The 14,025-nt window shown below is 41.0% G+C and overlaps 1 protein-coding gene across 1 annotated transcript in view; it reads right to left on the bottom strand.

The window, feature by feature from the left end:
• The window catches only part of plxnb2a.1 (plexin b2a, tandem duplicate 1), a 146,842-nt gene that overhangs the window by 21,702 nt on the left and 111,115 nt on the right, over positions 1-14,025 (bottom strand). The window contains exons 11-20 of the mRNA XM_061030311.1: positions 13,783-13,909; positions 10,666-10,831; positions 6,143-6,254; positions 5,947-6,058; positions 5,040-5,138; positions 4,858-4,953; positions 2,423-2,510; positions 2,032-2,195; positions 1,299-1,447; positions 656-791 (exon numbers count right to left, since the gene is read on the bottom strand). Coding sequence (XP_060886294.1) covers positions 656-791; positions 1,299-1,447; positions 2,032-2,195; positions 2,423-2,510; positions 4,858-4,953; positions 5,040-5,138; positions 5,947-6,058; positions 6,143-6,254; positions 10,666-10,831; positions 13,783-13,909 — 1,249 coding nt within the window. The remainder of the gene's footprint in view (positions 1-655; positions 792-1,298; positions 1,448-2,031; positions 2,196-2,422; positions 2,511-4,857; positions 4,954-5,039; positions 5,139-5,946; positions 6,059-6,142; positions 6,255-10,665; positions 10,832-13,782; positions 13,910-14,025) is intronic.

Below are 14,025 nucleotides of genomic sequence, written 5' to 3'. Positions count from 1 at the left end.
TGCACAGCACTAAAAAAGAAGGCTGAGTGCTTCAAGTTTGTCATAAAGCTTTTAATGTTTCAGGGATCTGATCTGCGGGGATTGAAGTGTTTGTGTCACACAAGGTTTCAGGAAGTGAAATGTTTCAAGTAACAAGATGTTTCTGATGCTCGCACATCTGGAAAATCACATGTTAGAGAAAAGGTTTCTTTAAATATCATGAAAAACACTTTCTAACTCTAATATGTGTCTGTCTCCAAACCCCCCAATGATGAGAAAAGTCCATCCTCTCTGTCTTCTACCTGCTCCTCTTTTCAGAAAATGTGTGCTCAAACAGGCCGTTTGGAGATTTTCCCTTCATGACATCACAAAGGGCAGTAGCCCCTCCCCCAGGTGGGTGACACTCCCACAGCTAGGTGTTTGTTCTGCCCTCTGAGTCTGCCTTCTCACCGTAAACAATAGGACATGGAGCGAGAAAGACCGAGACACCCGAGCCCTTCCAGAGAGGGGGCGGGGTCAGACACAGCTCATTTACACATTTAAAGCTACAGACACAGAAACAGCCTGTTCTGAGCAGGGCTGAAATAGGTAAACCCGGTAAAGATAACGGCTGTATCATAGTTTATACTCACAAACAGATACTGTGTTAGGTTTTAAATTGACTGATCAGACGTACCCGATAGGTGAAGATGACCTGAGATTTTCCCGTCCTCCCTCCCTCAACTTCTATCTCCACCGCTCCGCTGTGGGTCGGTTCAACCGGGATGTCGGACGGCGGGGCTCGCCTCGCTGGGCCGATCTCACACACCACACTGTGGACAGGAAGAGAGGGAGGGGTTTAAAAAACATCAGAGGTGTCAAACTCATGTAATCTAAAGATGTTGTGCAAACTGTAACTCAAAAAGCACGTCAGAATCAACATCTACACGATGAAACAGAACAGGAATATCTAACTGATGTGTAACTGTGTTTTTTTAAGGTTGATTTTTGGGGCTTTTAATGCCTTCATTAGAGACAGGACAGTGGATAGAGTCAGAAAGCAGGGGGCAAGAGAGTTGAGAATGACATGCAGGAAAGAATGGGATGAAATTGGATCGTTAGCTTCGACTTGAAGCTTTTTAATTGGTTGAACATTTTGTAAATGCCCCTGAGTGCAGGATGAGTCACATTTTACAGGAAGTTAAAATACAGTCAAAATACTCAGATGATGTTTCATTGAAATATATGAAATGTCACAAAGAAAGTGGTGACATTAAATTAATATTTAGTAAAAAATGGTTTTAAAGGGTTCATGTATCTGCTGTAATGTGTCAGATGACCTGGTGGAGACGGAGTATCTGTCCTCCTGGTGGACACAGTCCACTCCGGCCACGGTGATCTTCTTGATGTCCTCCTTCTTGATTCCCATGTTGGAGCCTTTGATCGTCACGGAGATGCGGCCGTTCAGCGGGCCGTATCGAGGGATGATCTGCAGCAGGAGAGGAAGTCAGTGAGTACAGCATAGCAAAGAAACGCTAACATTTTATGGGTGGTGGCATATATATATTTTTTTACCTTTATTTTACCAGGTAGTCTCAGTGAGATTTTGTAATCTCTTTTTCAAAATGGGTACATCAGTGGCAAATAAAATAATAACAAAAGCAGATATGGTGCTGTCTGAAGCCAGAAACTAAACCTGAGCCTGGTAGTTGACCTCTGTGACCTCATGATGAGCGTTTGAACCATTTGACTTTATGTTTTTCTCACCTTGGAAAACATTCAGATCATTTGATTTATGTCCTGTCATTAAAGGCACAGTGTGTAGATTCAGCCACCAGGGGGCTCTCGATCAAAACAATAACAAGACTGAACGATTGGTGCTGGAAAGAAAAAGTATAAAAACCGCGCCGTCCAGCTTCTTATAAGATATAAACATAAACAGTTTCAAACTTTCAAAGCAACTTCTTTTTAATTTAAATCTGAGTGAAAGTCGCACATTTCCCTCAGACGCTCATCTCATGTTGAACACTGTGTCATGAAGGTAAGTGGTGTAATGTTTGTGTAATGTCTCACATCGGTGATTTCCGGGTTGGGGCACTGAGCGGGCTGCGGTGACAGGCAGAGCTCGCGGTAAACACAGGAGCGTGAGGCTGCGCACCACACACACTGGTACTTGTTGTCGGCATGTTTACACAGACTGCAGTCTTCTCTTCCCACTGAGCAGTTGTACAGCACGACTGTCGGAGAGACAGAAGAAGAAGAAGAAGAAGAAGAAGAAGAAGAAGAAGAAGAAGAGAGGTTAGAGCTGATTTGCATATTTCGACTGGGACTGAAATAGATATAAGAGGGAGAAAAACTCAAACAGCGTAATAACTGCACTTTGTTGATTGGAGTGAGACTTTGTGTGTGTGTTTTAAAGTGTGTGTGTGTTGTGTGTGTTTGTTTGTACTAGTGACACACCAACCTGTCAGGGTGCTGTCAATCTTCCTCTCAGTGTCTCTGTCTTTGATATGGAAGGAAACGTTCACCTCCTGCTGCTTGTCATACGAAAACTGTGCACACAAACAAAACACACACACACACACACACACACACACACACACACACACACACACACAGATACATGTTTACAGCACTTCATGGGGACATTACACCGACCTTTACAAATGTACCGAACCAATACTGTCAGTTAAACGCACAGGATGTAGGGACTTTGGCTTGGTGCACTTTGGCGCCCACCGAAGGGCTCTGAGTGCAACTGCACTGTCGTTAAACACACAGTGGGCTGTTACACGTCCCCCACTGCTCCCCCTCCCCCACTGCTCCCCCTCCCCCACTGCTCCCCCTCCCCCTCACGGACAACGTGCAGAGGTGTTGTGAGAGAAGCTAACGACCAGATTTTGCATCGATTGACAACTTTTTGGCAGAAGATGGATTTTTTTTTTTTTTGAATGCAAGCCAGAGACATAACTCGGTTAGACGACTCTCTGCACCCGGTGAAGCTGCTCAACATGAGACAACGATACAACACCAAGTTACGTTTAATCTGATCTGCATTATATCTGCAGAAGCACACACACACACACATTCAGAATCACACACACACATTCAGAATCACACACACACACACATTCAGAATCACACACACACACACACACACACACATTCAGAATCACACACACACATTCAGAATCACACACACACACACATTCAGAATCACACACACACACACACACACACACATTCAGAAGCACAGACACACACACATTCAGAATCACACACACACACATTCAGAATCACACACACACACGCTCCGTACTCATAGATCACGGGAGGTTTTCTTCAGAATGTGTGAGAGGAGAAAAAGAGAGGACCAAAGAGTATCATGAAGAGACAGATACAAGAAATAATGAGGGGAGAATCAGTGGTGACAAACACACACACACACACACACACACACACACACACACACACACACACACACACCCTTCACTATGTATTGGCAGTTTCACACTCAGCAAGAGGTGAGGATCAATGGAGGCAGAAAAGTGGAAAATCTGAGGGGTGTGTTAGAAAGAAGAGAGAAAAAAAAACACACACACACACACACACACACACACACACACACACACACACACACACACACACACACACACACACACACACACACACACACACACACACACACACACACACACACACACACACACACACACACACACACACAGTAAGCCACCTGCACTTCAGTGACTAAGAGAAAATCATTGCTGCTTTTTTCAGCCATTAGGGGGCGCCATCAACATTCATGGATGACTTTGAGCTCCTCTGTGGTTTAATGTAACTCAAGTATCACTCTGAAATACTTAAAAATTGAATTAATTGAGGGGATATATTCATTAAAATGATCATGTTTAATACTGAAAACATGGCAGGGACCAATGTGAGGACTTTGTCAACGATAAATACATACTTGAGTTATATTTTGAATGCTTAACTTTAACTTATAGTGGAGAAATTTCAAGGTAAAGTATTGATATTTGACACTAAGTAAGAATCCTTCTTTCAACACTGGAGCCGAAGTATTCAGAAAAACATAAATACAAATCACTCTACTGTACGTATAAACTATGACAATATAAATAAGAATTGAAGAATTCAAAATCTGCTGCACAAAAATTAAAATAAAACTAGCAGAAAACCGAGTTTAAAACCCCTTCTGAATCACAATCTTTTCAATTAACTCTCGAAATTAACTACTAACGAGTCACTAATTGCCCAATTATCAAGAATGATTCGCCCCCTGATGTTGTTGGAACACCTGGTGGCGTCCACAGCTGAGCTTTGAAACAGAAACAAGGAGCGAGATATTTTTAGGGATGCTTTAAAAAAAAAAAAAGGAAATCAGTGAGTCTATCTTCTTAAGTGGGAAAAAAATGATTTAATTGAGATACTTTGGTGCAGATGGAAAAGAAAAACAACAAATGTGTCACTGCAGAGACAAACAAAGTGATGATTTCCTGTTTTTATCTTCTTGAATTTAATATTTGAATGCTTTCCTGTTAGTTCTGATTTTAGATTTCCAGTTGCTTTGAATCATTTGTTCTGACGTCAACATTAGGAACTTCAATTATCAGCTCCGGCGAAGCATCCCAACTCCTGCTTTCACATTCTTTGCCTCTGACTCGATTTATCACACGGAATTTAATATGCAAATGTTGCTAATGAGAGTTATTGTGTTACACGCTTTAAGAATTTCTTATTGCTCTGTAATTGGTTCCAAAAACAAAATCCATTCACCCCCTCTGAGGAGAGCTTGGGATTGTGTTCTGGCAGCTTTAGTGTTTTGTTTCCCAATAAACAAAAACAATGACTTTGTACTGTAAGTGCCTTTCTACTGACCTCATAGCCTGTGAACTTGAACTTTGATCCCTGCTCCTGTATGACCGTCTTCTCTGTGGACTTCATCAGCTCTGTCCCGATGGTAAACCTCTGACCCTGGACACAGAGAGAGAGAGATTATATTCAAAGTTAATGACAGCCAACGCAGCAGGAGACATTAATGATGATGGGATTGATCTCACCATGTTGTCCAGGTTTCTTCCCTCAAAGCTGATGGGGATTTCAAAGCCAACGGGAATCAACAACGGCTCCGGGGACTCGAACTGAGGACAACTGTCCGGCTTCATTGAAGAAAGACAGCTTCATTATTATTACAATTAATGTCATGACTGTCTACAATGAGGGAGAAGCTCGAGTCCCGCTGGCTGTGTTGTTGTCAGAGTCGTGTTTACATGGACGGGACGGCCGGCTCCTCCCCTTGTGTATAAAAGCTGTTTTAGTCAAGAACTAGAGAAAAGAAGAAGAACATACTCACTGATTATTTGGATGTTAGTAAGAGTTTTTAGATCATGCTCATTCTGTGTCAGTTTACATGAAATGTGAAGCTACGAGCTAACTAAAGAGTGCTAATATTAGCATGCTAACACAACAAAGCAGACCACAGGTAACTGTAGCTTGAGCAAAGGACAATTTTGTCCACCACTTGCGCTCAATGGTGCTTAATTACGGTGCGTTCTAATTCATAACTTCTTCATGCAAACGGGAGTGGAGGGGGGTTGGAGGAGTGTCTCTGGAGGAGGGCGGAGGCTTCAGTATGGAGGAGGCGTGGCCAAACAGAAGTTTGTTTTGGTTTAATGCTGGTGCTAAAGGGCGACATGTACTGGATCAAAAAGTTGCACATTCTTCCTTTAATAATCAGAACATTATTCATGCAAATAATCTATTCCAAAGATCCCAGTTTATTCCTACTTAATTAAAAATCTAAACATCACATATCTCTAATTAAACATCTATTTTATAAAATTCTTGAAAAATGCTCAGCGCAATTCTTCCAAAACCCATCCTGATATCTTCAAAGTCCACTGGTCCAAAACGTAAATCCCCAAATCAACATAAATAACACACAGAACACAAACTTTAAACTGCTACCTTTTGTGGTTTCACTACGTGGCCACCAGAAACAGCAGCATCGCTGTCGCTGCAGCTGTGATCCTGAGCGTTCCACTGACAGCCCCACTTGCTGGTCACACAGGCGATACACCTGAAACGACAGCAGTCACTTAGGTTGTGTGCGACTCGAGTGGGTGTAGTGTGTTTGTGTGTGCGGTTAGTGTCAGCATCTCACGGTGAGTTTTGGTTCTTCCTGATGGTGGCGGCACAGTTGTAGAAGTGATACTCTCCAGACGCCACCACGATTCTGTCGTTCACCAGAACATTGACTGGGACGGACACATAATCTACAAAAAGAATAGAGTAACACGTTTACTTTGATATAATAACAATAATAATAACTTTATTTATATAACACCTTTTAAAAACACAGGTTCACAAAGTGCTTTGACAAACAGCAAAAACAAGAACAAACTAAACCAAACACAGAAGAACAGAAACAACAGCAAGAACATAACAAATGTAAAATACTAAAAATAATTAAATACAATTCAACAGAAAAGAACCCAAAGTGCACGATACCCAACAGACATATATAACCCGACCATCACAAGAACCATCACAAGAACCATCACAAGAACCATCACAAGAACCATCATAAGAACCATCACAAGAACATCATAAGAACCATCATAAGAACCATCATAAGAACCATCACCAGAACCATCACCAGAACCATCACAAGAACCATTACAAGAACCATCATCAGAACCATCACAAGAACCATCACAAGAACCATCATAAGAACCATCATAAGAACCATCACAAGAACCATTATAAGAACCATCACAAGAACCATCATAAGAACCATCACAAGAACCATCATAAGAACCATCATAAGAACCATCACAAGAACCATCATAAGAACCATCATAAGAACCATTATAAGAACCATCACAAGAACCATCACAAGAACCATCACAAGAACCATCATGAGAACCATCACAAGAACCATCACAAGAACCATCATAAGAACCATCACAAGAACCATCACAAGAACCATTATAAGAACCATCATAAGAACCATCACAAGAACCATCATAAGAACCATCACAAGAACCATCACAAGAACCCAGGCAACACAAGAACCATCATAAGAACCATCACAAGAACCATCATAAGAACCATCATAAGAACCATCACAAGAACCCAGGCAACACAAGAACCACCATAAGAACCATCACAAGAACCATCACAAGAACCATCATAAGAACCATCACAAGAACCATCACAAGAACCATCACAAGAACCATCATAAGAACCATCACAAGAACCATCATAAGAACCATCATAAGAACCGTCATAAGAACCGTCATAAGAACCGTCATAAGAACCGTCACAAGAACCATCACAAGAACCATCAGAAGAACCGTCACAAGAACCGTCACAAGAACCGTCACAAGAACTGTCACAAGAACCATCACAAGAACCATCATAAGAACCATCATAAGAACCATCACAAGAACCATCATAAGAACCATCACAAGAACCATCACAAGAACCCAGGCAACACAAGAACCACCATAAGAACCATCACAAGAACCATCATAAGAACCATCATAAGAACCATCATAAGAACCCAGGCAACACAAGAACCACCATAAGAACCATCACAAGAACCATCATAAGAACCATCATAAGAACCATCACAAGAACCCAGGCAACACAAGAACCACCATAAGAACCATCACAAGAACCATCATAAGAACCATCACAAGAACCATCACAAGAACCATCACAAGAACCGTCACAAGAACCATCATAAGAACCATCATAAGAACCATCACAAGAACCATCATAAGAACCATCATAAGAACCATCATAAGAACCATCACAAGAACCCAGGCAACACAAGAACCACCATAAGAACCATCACAAGAACCATCATAAGAACCATCACAAGAACCATCACAAGAACCATCATAAGAACCATCACAAGAACCATCATAAGAACCATCACAAGAACCCAGGCAACACAAGAACCACCATAAGAACCATCACAAGAACCATCATAAGAACCATCACAAGAACCATCACAAGAACCATCATAAGAACCATCACAAGAACCATCACAAGAACCATCACAAGAACCATCATAAGAACCGTCACAAGAACCATCACAAGAACCGTCACAAGAACCATCACAAGAACCATCACAAGAACCATCACAAGAACCATCATAAGAACCATCACAAGAACCCAGGCAACACAAGAACCACCATAAGAACCATCACAAGAACCATCATAAGAACCATCATAAGAACCATCACAAGAACCCAGGCAACACAAGAACCACCATAAGAACCATCATAAGAACCATCACAAGAACCATCACAAGAACCATCACAAGAACCGTCACAAGAACCATCATAAGAACCATCATAAGAACCATCACAAGAACCATCATAAGAACCATCATAAGAACCATCATAAGAACCATCACAAGAACCCAGGCAACACAAGAACCACCATAAGAACCATCACAAGAACCATCACAAGAACCATCACAAGAACCATCACAAGAACCATCATAAGAACCATCACAAGAACCATCATAAGAACCATCATAAGAACCATCACAAGAACCATCATAAGAACCATCATAAGAACCGTCATAAGAACCGTCATAAGAACCGTCACAAGAACCATCACAAGAACCGTCACAAGAACCGTCACAAGAACCGTCACAAGAACCGTCACAAGAACCATCACAAGAACCATCATAAGAACCATCATAAGAACCATCACAAGAACCATCATAAGAACCATCACAAGAACCATCACGAGAACCCAGGCAACACAAGAACCACCATAAGAACCATCACAAGAACCATCATAAGAACCATCATAAGAACCATCATAAGAACCCAGGCAACACAAGAACCATCATAAGAACCATCATAAGAACCATCACAAGAACCCAGGCAACACAAGAACCACCATAAGAACCATCACAAGAACCATCATAAGAACCATCACAAGAACCATCACAAGAACCATCACAAGAACCGTCACAAGAACCATCATAAGAACCATCATAAGAACCATCACAAGAACCATCATAAGAACCATCATAAGAACCATCATAAGAACCATCACAAGAACCCAGGCAACACAAGAACCACCATAAGAACCATCACAAGAACCATCATAAGAACCATCACAAGAACCATCACAAGAACCATCATAAGAACCATCACAAGAACCATCATAAGAACCATCACAAGAACCCAGGCAACACAAGAACCACCATAAGAACCATCACAAGAACCATCATAAGAACCATCACAAGAACCATCACAAGAACCATCACAAGAACCATCATAAGAAACCATCATAAGAACCATCACAAGAACCATCACAAGAACCATCACAAGAACCGTCACAAGAACCATCACAAGAACCATCATAAGAACCATCACAAGAACCCAGGCAACACAAGAACCACCATAAGAACCATCACAAGAACCATCATAAGAACCATCATAAGAACCATCACAAGAACCCAGGCAACACAAGAACCACCATAAGAACCATCATAAGAACCATCACAAGAACCATCACAAGAACCATCACAAGAACCATCATAAGAACCATCATAAGAACCATCACAAGAACCATCATAAGAACCATCATAAGAACCATCATAAGAACCATCACAAGAACCCAGGCAACACAAGAACCACCATAAGAACCATCACAAGAACCATCACAAGAACCATCACAAGAACCATCACAAGAACCATCATAAGAACCATCATAAGAACCATCACAAGAACCATCATAAGAACCATCATAAGAACCATCACAAGAACCATCATAAGAACCCAACAACACGAGCTGAGACCAAGAGGAACCAAAGATTTAAAAAGATGTAAGAAACTAAAAGAGCTCAAAGCAAATCAAAAGAGAACAGCAATAAGAAGGTAAGAGCAGGAAAAGAAACAGAAACAAGTGATTAAAGGATAAAAAACAAAACAAAAAAAAACTATAATATTAATAAAAATAAAAAGTATATAAATATAAAACATAAATAGACAAAGTAAGTAAGATAAGAAATTACCAAGTTAAAGCATAAGAGGAGTTAAGATAAGAGCATAAATAAAAGGACAGTAAGAAGTAAAAGAAGATAAAAATAGTAAAACCAGAAAGAAAAGACATTAAGAAGACGACATCACATAAAAGGAAGTCTGTAAATGTACGTAATTGAGGGAGTCTGCGAGTCTTATCTCCTCAGGGAGGTCGTTCCAAAGTCCAGGGGCCCTGACTGAAAAGGCCCGGCCACCTTTAGTTTGAAGTCTCGACTTTGGAACGACCAGGAGGCCCCCACCTGAGGATCTAAGACTGCGGGCGGGCTCATATGGTGTCAGCAGCTCTGTTATATAGCTTGGAGCCAGCCCCGTCCGTGCTTTAAAAGTAATGAGTAAAATCTTAAAACCGATTCTAAAACTTACAGGAAGCCAATGTAATGAAGCTAAAATTGGAGTGATGTGATTTCATCTGTTACAACCAGTAAGAAGCCTCGCTGCTGCATTTTGGACTAGCTGGAGGCGTTATAATTCTGACTAAAGAGTACAGAGTATATGGAGCATCTTTGGTAGTAAAGACTTGTTCCCTCAGTTCAGTCTTACAGGGTGAAGACTGTACCGAAAGGACATCTCAGACTTTAGTTTGAAGATATTTTTAGGTTAAACCTACCCTGCTCATCTGGAGTGGCGGGGATATCCCCAGGGTAAGGCAGCGAGCAGGTAACCTGTACCTGACTGTGGCTGTCTATCACTGCATCGTAAGTCTTGGCGGCGAATTTACACTGCAGCTTGTCAGACTGCCTGAGTCGGGGGAGGGTGGGTATGCTGATATCAACCTGGAAAAAGAGGTGCGAGAGAGCGGCATTAAAATGGGTGAATGTGTTACCGATGTTCAAGTTTCAAGATTCAAATAACTTTCATCATATCTCAGGAGGGAAATGTAGTTTCACAGCCTACCAATGAAAGAACAACAAAACAAACCAACAGTCAGAGACAACAGATCAGCTGAGAGGAGAAGGTTGTAAAGGATTAAAAACCACAACTCTCACACACTTTACTAATTACAGAGTTTGAAAATCTGTTCCTCGTAGGGGTAAGACAGCGCTGTCCTGACGTCACTTTTACCTACTCAACCACACATACTTTTTCATTTCATCTTGATATTAAATTAAAATTCAGTGTAAGGGGTTGGTGTCTAAAAATGTTTTAGGACGGCTGTGGATCAGTGGTAGAGTCGGTCGTCTCTCAACCGGAAGGATTTTAAGCAGTACGATTATGCAAGTAGTGATTAAGGTTAGGGTCTCCAAGAAATGAATGTAAATCAAGATAATGTCCCCTTAAAGTAGGATAAACTGGACTGTGTGTGTGCGTGTGTGTGTGTGTGTGTGTGTGTGTGTGGGGTGCATTACTATTCAACTTATCTTTTCAAATATCAGTTCCCCATTACTCTTCGCTGACCTCAGCCGTTATAATTTCAGCACTAAAGTTTTAATTTCAAACTTTTTGATCTCTGGTAATGGAGAAGCCCCTGAATGAATTCACAGGAGACGTCTCTTCTTCTTTTTAAGAATGCAAATCTGCAGGAGCCAAAGCCAAAAATCTAACGGACTTATCATATTAAAATCACAAACTTGGGTCTGCAACAGAGATGGAAGTCCCAAACTCCCTAATTAAGATGCAGCAGATTCATTTATGTGGGTCCAAAGTAATTCCTGTGTTTGTCGAGGTCAAACTAAAAGAGTCGGCTGCTCGGAAGAAAAGCTGCACTCAACTCCTCCCAATCATAATCTCAGTGGATTTACAGGTAATGAAGTCCAAATTAAAAAACCTAGGACTGCCAGTGTGCACAGTTGTTCTCTTCCTGCATTTACTAACCAGAAATGTCTGATGTGTTTGTGACTGAAGACGACTACAGATTTGTGATGCCTGAAACATTTTAATCAGAAAAAAACCCAAAGCTGCTGCGGACCTGATGCCCCGAGGACTTATGTTAAGACTTCAAAGCAAAAAAAAACCTTGAGACTCAAAGCCTCAAGTTCTTGGTTTGCAAAAGTCAGAATCATAAAAAATTATTAACAACGCAGCAGGGCGGACTTTCATAGAAACTATTGCACCAGCAAAACACTTGCTTAATATTGATAGTGTTATTATTTTATCCATTTGAGTATCCTGAGTTGGACCTACTCTCCTTGTTCTCAGGTTTGATTTTGAGTTTATTTTTCTGTAAGTAGACAAGAGATCAAACCGCCACTACATTAAGTCTCCCACACTTTAAAAACAAGCAGGAGAATAAAGATTAAATATATTTTATTCTGACCTCCTCCTTTACTTCTGTTCAGTTTGAAAATGTTTTTGCAGGAGCAGCATTCACTTGTCTCTTGAACATTTCTGGTATTTGTGGGATGCGGTTGGTAACTTTGAATATATTTGGCTCCATATCGATCTGAGGTCACTGATGCTAAAGGGCGATGTTTAGAGGATGGTATATTTTATTTCCAGAGCACTTGAAACTTGTTTTAAACTTTCAAACAAGGACTGAAAAATTGATTTGGATGTGTCGACAAACAAACACACAAAGTATTTGTCTGTACAGCTGCACCACAAAAAGATTCAACCTCTTTCTATTTACATACTGTTTGTTTTATAATAAACCTGACCTGATTAGAACTATCACGCACTGATCATGTTGATTTGTTGCCTCGTCATATCTGATGAGGATGACTCTTACAACTATGTTACACAAGTCCTCAATCACAGAAATAAACACGACAAATCATTATCCTCAGATCAGTCGAGAACAAAAGTTCAAGCCAATCTACAAAATCAATAATATGAATCTGTCTTACATGCACATTTCTCCGTATGCACTTTTAATGGTAGGAAAGTCTTGTATCTTTAGTAGAAATGCATGATGGGGAAATGGTGAGACGACTTGTACTGTGTACATCTTGAGGGATGAGGTGTCTTTCAGCCCGCTTGATCAATTCTTCATTAATTCAGAAAGTGAAACAGAGAGGTGTGCCACATCATCCTCTGCTTGTATTAAGTATTAAATGACTGCCACAGTTGTTTCATTAAGAATTTGAAAGTGTTAAGAAACTAGTTTGCCGATTGCTACTTTATCCGTTGTTAGCATTTATTAGCTAACTGCATCCAAATGACTGTTTCAGTGTAGCTCTCTGGTATTCCATGCTACGCTATCTTTCATCAAAGTAAACAAAAGTTATACTGAAATTTGAGCAACAAGGTCAATCATGACAAACAGTGTTGTTGTCAGCCTAATTGAAATCAGGACTGCCGGGGCTTTGCCTCATGTGTGAGTCACCAAAACAAGGTGTCATCAGCAGTTTCTGGGTGTTCCAAGGAGGCATTATTTCACTTTATGGGCTGAATCAGCAAACAGGCTACAGAGTTGTTCATCAGGGCGACTGTCAGCACAAACAATACAGATTCTGTGCACTAAACATCTGGCTCACACCCAAAAAAACGTAAACTATAATGTCACTGTGCATTATAAATGTCTTCATTTCTTTGTAACTCCCCATGGGGCTCCCTGAGGGGCCACGTACCAGAGGTTAAGAACCTTTTTTTGAAATGCTGCTGACACAAACACACACACACTCGGAGCCCTCCAACTCTGTGAGAGTTTCAGGAGGTTTGACTGGTTTAAATTAAGCTGAGCTCAGCAGGAACTGAATTTAGCTCAGGGGGAATGCAGGGAAAGACTTGCAGAGAAATATGCATGTTGATTTAAAAAGCTCAGCATCACCCTCTCTCTGCTTCTTACCCTCTGAGTCTTCTTACAGCTCAGGTTGGGCGGGTCATAAGCCTGGATCTTAACACACTGCTGATTGGGCGACCACAGCCAGGTGTTCTCCTCCATCGACCTGTTACACTCCTGCTTCCTGGTGCACCTGGAAGTAAATGGTAAATGGACTTATTTACTGAATGGATATTTTTTATTTTCTAGTCTTCTGACTGCTCAAAGCGTGTTTACACTGCAGCTCACACCTACACATTCACACACTGA

The sequence above is a fragment of the Labrus mixtus genome, chromosome 22, assembly GCF_963584025.1.
Source record: "Labrus mixtus chromosome 22, fLabMix1.1, whole genome shotgun sequence".
Lineage (NCBI taxonomy): Eukaryota > Metazoa > Chordata > Actinopteri > Labriformes > Labridae > Labrus > Labrus mixtus.
The sequence above is the reverse complement of the archived record's forward strand: the minus strand, read 5'-3'. Positions and strand labels throughout refer to the sequence as shown.